Genomic DNA, 9,519 nt, shown 5'->3' on the forward strand with positions numbered 1-9,519 from the left:
TGCGCCGTGGCACTTATAGTAACACATGAAATGGGTTGTTTCAAGTACTTTTTAATGTGGTCCTTTTTGCTTGTTTTTTTGCTGTTGTGCTGATGTGGTCTGCCCAAGCAACAAGTGACACATAGTATAAGAGGAAGGAAGGATGAGGAAGTGACACTTTACTGTTTATAGGAAGTTGCTGGGACATTTGTCTTTAAGTAGCAACTAGTTCAGAGACTTAGAAGAAGAAGAAGCAGAGAAAGACAGAGAGACATGGTAGCTGAATTCAGATGGATTATAACCTCTATTTTTCTGATAATAATGCTTCAGTTTACAGGTACGGATACATAAAATATGTAAATAAAAAAAACAGAAAAATCAGCTAATTCATTAATATCATTACTGTTACTTTATTACCTAACCTTCATTTAACTGAGACAGACAAGTAGTGTGTTTGTTTTCCAGTAAAGTGAATAAATAGTGAGTTTAGTAAACTTTTGGAAACTAACGATGAGGCACATGAGCAAACTTTTGTTGTATTTACTATTATCTTTACACTGACAGTAGTAGTATAATTTAATTTCTCTTCATTATTTATCATTTTTGTTCTCACATTCTCAGCAGCAGCAACCCCCTCCTTCACTGTCAGAGTTGGAGATGAAGTCACTTTGCCTTGTGAACATGTGATCGACGGTCAGAAGTGTAATAGTAGCACCTGGGTTTTCAGTGAATTAGAAAACACACCAATAGTAGTGCTGATTGGTCGTGGGCGGATTGCTGAAAACGCTAAATCAGACAGACTGAGTGTTACCGAGAAATGTTCTCTGGTTATAAAGAATGTCACAGAGGAGGATGCTGGTCTTTACACCTGCAGACAGTTCAACAAATCAGGACAACAACAAGGTGAAGACGCTTTGGTTGAACTGTCCATTGTCACCAGTGAGTATTTACATCATAATGTTTCATGTTAGAATGATATACTGACACATTACAATAATTGTGGTTATGGTAATGAAGTATATTTAACTCTCTCTCACAATATCTCCATCACCAGTTACTGAACATAACAATGCTGACGACGTGATGTTACACTGCTTTGTTTCGACATATGAACGGTGTCAACACACAGTGAAGTGGCTGTTTCAGTCTAAATATGTGGATAAAGATAACCAAGATTTGAGGACATCACAATCTCCCTGCTACACCTCTGTGACCGTTCCTACTTCTCATTTTAGTTTCACATCAAGGTATCAGTTCTTTAGGTGTGAAGTGACTGAAGGAGACAAAGTGCAGGATTTTCCCTTCAGCCCTCAGTCCTCAGGTGAGAAACCAGATGAGAACATGTTGAGCTGTTTAAAGTAATTTCAAACTGATGAGAATAATTACCTAAAAAATTAGTTTATTTTATGGATTGGAAGTTTGTGTGTTGAGCTGTGTTCATCTGTTCAGGTGAGGACACAATAACAACAACAGAATCAACAAAACAAAACCAAGCAAGTACCAATGATGCCTCACCAAATGTACAAGGTAGGGACTCTCACTCTGTTATTTTCTTATTCCGTCAGTATCAATAAGTGAGAAAAGTGTTTTGACCCGGCTCTGGGATCATGGCAAATAGGAGTCTAAATATGTGAGCAGTTAACCAAAAGAAATACATTGCATTTAACAAAGGTAAATGTTAACAAATGTAACACAAATGGTTGAATCCAAAAAAGGATGCTGGCAGGAAAAAATGTTTCAAGGTAAACTAGAATAAACTGTATAGAAAACAAAGGAACTTAAAAATGTTGGCCATAAGTGAAAGAGGAACGTAAAAGCTAATGTAGTTTTCCCAAGCAACAAGTGACACACTGTATGAGAGGAAAGAAGGATGAGGAAGTGACACTTTACCGTTTAAAGGAAGTTGATGGGACATTTGTCTTTAAGAAGCAACTAGTTCAGAGACTTAGAAGAAGAAGCAGCAGAGAGAGACACGATGGCTGATTTCAGATGGATTATAAACTCTTTTTTCTGATACTAATGTTTCAGTTTACAGGTAAGGATATATAGAATATGTAAATAAAAACAGAAACATCAGCTAATTCATTAATATCATTAATGTTACTTTGTTACCTAACCTTCAGTTAATCAATACAGACAAGTAGTGTTTGTTTTCCAGTAAAGTGTTTGTTTTTCCAGTAAAAAACCAACGATGAGGCACATAAGCAAACTTTTGTTGTATTTACTATTATCTTTACACTGACAGTAGTATTATAATTTAATTTCTCTTCATTATTTATCATTTTTGTTCTCACATTCTCAGCCGCAGCAACCCCCTCCTCCGCTGTCAGAGTTGGAGATGAAGTCACTTTGCCTTATGAACATGTGATCGACGGTCAGAAGTTTAATAGTACTACCTGGGATGCCTCACCAAATGTACAAGGTAGGGACTCTCACTCTCTGTTATTTTCTTATTCCGTCAGTATCAACAAGTGAGAAAAGTGTTTTGACCCGGCTCTGGGATCATGACAAATAGGAGTCTAAACATGTGAGCAGTTAACCAAAAGAAATACATTATATTTAATAAAGGTAAATGTTAACAAATGTAACACAAATGGTTGAATCCAACAAAGGATGCTGGCAGGAAAACACGTTGCCAGGTAAACTAGAATAAACTGTATACAAAACAAAGGAACTTCAAAATAATATGACATAGTGCCAGGGAAAGGGAGAGGAACAGAAGAGGATGGGGCAGGTTTTAAGCAACCTGGAGACAGCAACCAGCTGCCTTCAATTCCTCAGTCACCTCCAATCAACCAGGACGCGGCAACACTGGAAAACTAACACATGAAAAACAAACGTTGTAATTTACACCTATGCACAGCAGCAACAAACACAACACACAAGCCCTGGCAGAGACTGAAACAACTAAATTCACAGCAAAGAACGTTGTTGAGACACTGATGTTGATGTGTTGTGCAGTTTGGGGTTTTCTGATTTTGATTGCTTCATTAGTAAATGGTTGAATGTTTTGAAATGCTCCACACCATGGCTGTTGACAAATCAGTATTTTGAGATGTTCCTTACATTCACACGGACCCACACAGACAGATGCAAACAAACCTTTTGAAAGAGACAAAAGTTTGAATTATCTCGACTTACAGTCACGTAGCCCTTTATGCATTTGGTCACACATAAAACACTCAAGACACTAAAGTAATGTTATAAAGTTTTCAATTCAGTTTTAACACCATACTTCACACATCACAAAGTGTTTAGATGGTTAATTAGTTTCTGTTGCACTGACTTGTTTTATGTGGAGCTTTCAACCACTTCTCGACTGACATGCCAACACGCCCTCATACCTAAACGACAGAATAGGTAGATTGATATATGAGCGTTTTATTTATCGATGTACGGTGGCAGTTTTTAATCACGTAGATAACGTTGTGAAATGGAACAAGTTAGGTTTAGGCAATAGAAATACGTAGTTAGGAAACTGGTAAGGAAAACATCAGAAATTCGCTTCAAATGAGTCACCTAAAACTACTAAAAAGAGTCACGTAACTATGTCAATTAAGTAGGTCCTTAAAAGTCGGTAAATTTAAGAACGTGACTGTTGACTTTTGGGTTTCATAGGACACACACCCGGGTCTCCTGAGTGAAAGTCCTGTGTTGTTCCTCGTCTGCTCTCATGATAATTACTATTACCATGAGAGGTCGCCGCATAACAACTAACGCAAATATTTGTCGTTATAAGCTTCTCGCGCAATCGACCGGTTGTTTCTTTTGGGTGAGGACAGTATGGACACGCGGTTAAAAGCTCTGGAAAGAGATAGAAAGTGAACCTTGAGTTAAGGGTTTTTGGTTTGTTTTGTCAAATTAGTTATCGGATGCAGTTTTGAACCATTCTGGTTGAAATGAATGTGTAAACACTTTTGAATATCACAGGTAATTCTTTTTTAGCTGCAGGATTTTAAAAGCCAAAATGACTTGTGCTTTCACAACTGGGACAGGTTGGTCTGCTCTGGACTACATCATGTTGGCTCTGCATGTGGCTGAAGTCCTCCTAATGACTGTGATTACTGTTCTCCTCATCAGAGCTTGAGGTGAGCACAATCACACCAAAATGTGTTCACACTGATCAACACAAACTGTAATTTCAGAGCTGAAATGTTCCGTTGTGGTTTATTTTCGAAGGAGAGCACCTGATGACAACACTGTGAGTTGGAAAGAACAGAGGTGAACTGAAAGAAATCAATGAATGCCGCTTAAGAATGACCCTAAAAAATGTGTTAAGCAGCAAAAATTGCCCCCAAGGTTTCAATATATATATAGTTTAGGCCAATATTCTAATCCTCCACTAAGACACAATTTTAATTAATTTTATTTTCCATCTCTATTATACACTCACACAAACAGCGCTGTTACATATAAATGCACTGATAAAAGCAATATTATGCTTTGTATTTTTCTCATGTTGACACAAGGTGTGGATTACTTTGTGCATTTTAATCTGGGCTCTTTTCACATTCAAAAAACAGCAACCTAATGCATGTACTGTACTGCACTGCAATCTTTTCTACATAAAATGCACTACTCATACTAATATCACAGATTCATCCACCCCAGGTATTATTTCAAATGGCACTGTACATATGGATGAATCTGAAAATGTTTTCCACATTACATATAGTACTGCTGCTACCATAGGTCAAGCTGCTTCATGTAATAACATAACACACGCTTATGGTTCTATTCCAACGTTGATTTCTGCCCAGCGTATAATGAAAAGAAAAGGCAATTTTAAAATTAGAAACCTAACGAATATTCTTTCCATACCTCAGCATGTTCCTTTAAAGCCAGATCCACTTTCAGCTAGCATGGGTCTACTAAATATAGGCACTCTCACTACTAAAACTTTTGCAATTAATGATTTTATCAGTGAAAAACAATTGGAATTTCTGTTTCTTGTTGAAACCTGGCTAACTACGGACGGTGCAGCTGTTCTTGTTGAAACCTGTCCCCAAAATTATAATTTCTTTCACTCTATTAGACAGGGTAAACGAGGGGGTGGAATTGCTACCATCTTCTCAAATAAATATAACTGCAGTAGAGTCAATCTTGGCGATTTCTCTTCTTTCGAGTATATTGCCCTCACTCTGAGGGCTGACCCAGCCATACTCTTACTGACCTTATACCGCCCTCCTAAACTATGGACTGGCTTCCTCGACCAGTTTTCTGAACTTGTGTCGCTCATCATCACTAGCTATGATCGGATAATTGTAAATGGTGATTTTAACATTCATATCAATAAGGCAACTGATGCTAAAACCAGCAAGTTCCTTAATATATTGAGCTAAAGCAGCATGTTACGGGGTCCACCCACAACCTTGGCAACACCCTCGACCTAGTCATTTCTAGAGGGATAGAAGTCACTGACTTATTGGTAGGCGATATAAATATGTCTGATCATTATTGTGTATCTTTTAATGTTATATTAAATGCCTTAAAAATTCATCCCGAAACCACAATTAATCACGGTTCCTGGACACTAGAGCAGAGCAGCAATTCATAGCTCTTGCAGACTCCATAAATTCAGATATTTTAAATTATTCTATCGACCAAATGGTAGAGGCCTTCAATAGTGAACTAGGTGTCTTGCTTGATAGAGTGGCTCCTTTAAAGACAAAAAAAAGGCCCTATAGCAAACTGACTACTTGGATGAACAAAAATATCCATGACCTAAAAAGATCCTGTAGGAAAGCTGAAAGAACATGGAGAAAAAGTAAGTTACAAGTTCACCATGCCATTTTAAAAGAAAAAATAGTAAATTATAATAGAGCTGTTCGGAGTGAGAGAAGGATCTACTTCTCTAAGGTAATTGCTGAAAATAGTGGATACTCCAGGATGTTGTTCTCCACCATTGATAGGCTACTACATCAAACACCATGTGACACATCAAGTCAGGCATTTTCTTTAAGATGCGAAGAATTTGCAGACTTCTTTAAAAACAAAGTCATTTCTATAAGGGAGGCTATTGGCAATATAGGTAATTCATTTGACAGTACACACAAAAGCATCCTCCAAAAATTAAGATTTTTCAGTACTATTACGTAATCGGAGCTTAGCAAGATTATAATTCAAACCAGCTCCTCAACATGTGCTTTGGATCCAGTCCCTACTAGATTCCTCAAAAATGTATATGACAGTTTGGCTCCTTTTATTCTTAAGATAATAAATGCCTCATTAGAAACAGGTATTTTTCAGACTGCTTTTAAAACCGCTGTTGTGAAACCTTTACTTAAAAAGTCAAATCTGGACCATACTATCCTGAGTAACTATAGGCCAATATCGAACTTACCTTTCCTGAGCAAAGTACTTGAAAAAGTTGTCTGTAATCAGCTAAATACCTTCCTTAATGAAAACAGTATTCTTGAAAAATTACAATCTGGGTTTAGATCAAATCACAGTACAGAAACGGCCCTAGTAAAAATAGTCAATGATCTCAGACTTGCTACTGACTTAAACAAAGTCTCAATCCTTATTCTTCTGGATTTGAGTGCGATATTTGACACCATTGATCATACCATTCTAATTCACCGCCTTGCGAAGTGGGTGGGTCTCTCTGATAATGTAAGCTGGTTTCATACCTACATTACCGGCAGAGATTTTTATGTTATTCTAGAAGATCATGTGTCCGTAAAGCATGACTTGCCTTTCGGTGTGGCCCAGGGGAGCTGTCTTGGCCCACTGCTCTTTTCCCTGTATATGCTTCCGTTAGGAAACATAATAAGTCAGCATAATGTAAACTTCCACAGCTATGCAGATGATACCCAATTATATATTTCTGTGGAACCGAATAACCCAGATGGCCTTTGCTCCCTTATCACATGCTTAACATCCATTAATCAGTGGATGAGAAACATTTTTTTAAAGCTGAATGATGACAAAACAGAGATACTTTTGGTTGGACCAAAATCAAAACGAGAAATTGTTCTTAGTGATCTTGGGAACCTGCCGCCCAAGGTCAAACCAAAAGTAACAAGCCTAGGTGTCATCTTAGATACAGACAGGGTTCAAAATTAACTTTTTCGTCCACCAGCCGAATGGCTATTCAATGTTCAAATTTCACCAGCCACTTAATAGAGTACCATTGTTTTTTTGGCTGGTGAGTGTAGCAAATCTACCAGCCACTTGCATATTTTACCAGCGTTTGGCTAGTAGATGGTGCTAATTTGGAACCCTGGATACAGAGTTAAACTTCAAGCCCCATATCAGTAAAGTTACTCAGACAGCATATTTTCACCTGAGAAACATTGCCAAAGTACGTCCCTTTTTAACTCAACAAGATGCAAAAAAACTAATCCATGCCTTTATCACTAGTAGGTTAGACTACTGCAATGCACTTTTTACTGGTCTCCCCAAAAAAACATATAAAGAAATTGGAACTTATACAGAACTCTGCTGCTAGACTTTTAACTAAGACCAAGAAGAGAGAGCACATCACCCCTGTGTTAGCTGAACTGCACTGGCTTCCTGTTTCTTATAGAATTGATTTTAAGGTTATGTTAATCACTTATAAAGCTCTGAATGGCATAGCACCTTCATATATCGCTGAGATTTTAGCATCTTATCAACCACAAAGGAAACTTAGATCTTCCAGTGCAAATCTTTTAATTATACCCAAAGTGCTCCACAAGCTGAGTGGAGAAGCTGCTTTTATTCACTATGCACCAAAGCTATGGAACACCCTGCCTCTGTACATCAGACAAGCGAGCTCAGTGAATATTTTTAAAAAATACCTAAAAACATACCTATATATGAGAGCGTTTGGCTAACCTTTTTTTTTTTTTTTTTTATCTTGTGTTGTGTAACTGAATGTTACTAACTATATGCACCAATAGATGGAATTGTTAATGGACGTATGACTATTGTCATTTATATTTAAATTTATTTCTAGATGTGTTCATTTGTTTGGTTGAAGAATATTGTGAGTTGGGTTTATTTTTGGCAAATTTATTGATTGACTTTTCTCCAACAACATAATGCGCTAGCCTCGAGTTGTATTATTTTTATTACTATTTTATTCTCTATTATTGTGTTAAATGTTCCGAATGTAAAGCACTTTGAGCTGCACTCTGTGTATGAAAGGTGCTATAGAAATAAAGCTTATTATTATTATTATTATTATTATTACTATTTTTTTAATTGGCTACAACATTTGGTAAAAGCCATGACTTTTTGGACTGTGGGGGAAAAGTTGCCCCTCGAATATCTTTTTGATTTCCTACACTGGATCAGGGACTGTAAGTCAGTGTAAATGATGCAGGTGGTAAGTGTTCATGTTACTATGACGCAGGACTTTGAATGTCTCACTGTTTTAAACTCTGAGGGCCAGATGTACTAACGCTTTTTGCGCCCACTTCAGGCGTATTTGTTTTGCAACGTGCGCGTAAAACGCATGGCGAGGATTGTACAAACAGGCCGCACTGAAGTAAAAGTGCAAACTGCCTGTCGTGGGAACTGAAAATGGCAAATTGCGCTTTTCCGTGTCATGCATATGTATTCACAGGACGGTGAAGGGGAAAATGGGAGTTTTCCATAAAGAGATGGGAGGGGAAGCGCCTAGTGCGCCTAATTATGTATTCCGCGGTATGTACAAAAAACGCCCGTGAAAGGACACCTCTATTTTGCGGTGAAAATTCTCCGCCTCTTAAAAGCAGGTGTAAACCAGCTGCAAGCGGGTTTCCTCGCATATGCATCCTGGTGAAATGGCAGCAGTAATCTGAGCAAGACGGAGACATGGGCAAAGGAGACGAGCTGAAATCAAAAGATGACATTGAATCTCTGACTCAGCGTTCACATTCCATTCCAGCAGTTGTTAAACTCCCCGCTACATTACAAATATTGGCATCAGGATAATTTCAGTCATAGCATCAGCAGTGGGAATATGGCAGTCTGCACTCAGCCGTATCATAGCACCAGTACTTAACTCTTTGCTACTGCACACTAGTCAATACATACATTTCCCCACTACTAATGTCGAAATAACACGCATCAAGCAGGATTTCTTTGACGTTAGCCATTCAATTGCGCTTTTAAATGTGCACAATTTATGGTATAGTGGGCGGAGAAAGGCGCTAATTACCCGATGAACTGCAGGTTTGGTAAATACGACGTAAGCTGACGTATCACAGCGTGCGCTTTCTGCGGGTTGGCCATGGTGCCGATAACGCTACTTTCGCAAATGTACATACATCTGGCCCTGAGAAACACAACAGTGAAGCAGTGTAGCAGGTAAATCAGACAGTAACTGAGGGTTTGTGTGTGTTGTGTTTCACAGGTCAATAATGATCAAGCTGAAGATGATGGCATGGTGAACTATGGAAACTTTATAGAGCCTTCCTTCTCTGTCAGACTCCCCTGATCAATAACTCTTGTTAACCTCCTTAAATTATCTTCCAGCTGCAGATTTCAGAGCTGATTTTAAGATCTACTGCTTGTTATTGAAGTTCCAGCAGCTTGAGCTCAGTTTGATGTCTCTGTGTGCAGAAGAAC

General features: G+C 38.1%; 1 protein-coding gene across 1 annotated transcript; it reads left to right on the plus strand.

Annotated features, from left to right (window-relative positions):
* Positions 1-264: 264 nt before the first annotated feature.
* On the plus strand, positions 265-9,513 carry LOC116056174. The gene is made up of 6 exons (XM_031308328.2): positions 265-316; positions 601-918; positions 1,034-1,312; positions 1,429-1,506; positions 3,966-4,067; positions 9,305-9,513. The coding sequence occupies exons 1-5, from the start codon at positions 301-303 to the stop codon at positions 4,064-4,066; spliced, it is 792 nt and encodes a 263-aa protein (XP_031164188.2). The 5' UTR covers positions 265-300; the 3' UTR covers position 4,067; positions 9,305-9,513.
* Positions 9,514-9,519: the final 6 nt, after the last annotated feature.

Source organism: Sander lucioperca, unplaced genomic scaffold (assembly GCF_008315115.2).
Source record: "Sander lucioperca isolate FBNREF2018 unplaced genomic scaffold, SLUC_FBN_1.2 Unpl_40, whole genome shotgun sequence".
In the NCBI taxonomy this organism is placed as follows: domain Eukaryota; kingdom Metazoa; phylum Chordata; class Actinopteri; order Perciformes; family Percidae; genus Sander; species Sander lucioperca.

Excerpts from the sequence above, each read along its gene's own strand:
- LOC116056174 (XM_031308328.2), top strand. Across the intron at positions 919-1,033 it reads TGAACTGTCCATTGTCACCA|TTACTGAACATAACAATGCT; the intron begins GTGAGTATTTAC and ends CTCCATCACCAG. Across the intron at positions 1,507-3,965 it reads TGCCTCACCAAATGTACAAG|CTGGGACAGGTTGGTCTGCT; the intron begins GTAGGGACTCTC and ends GTGCTTTCACAA.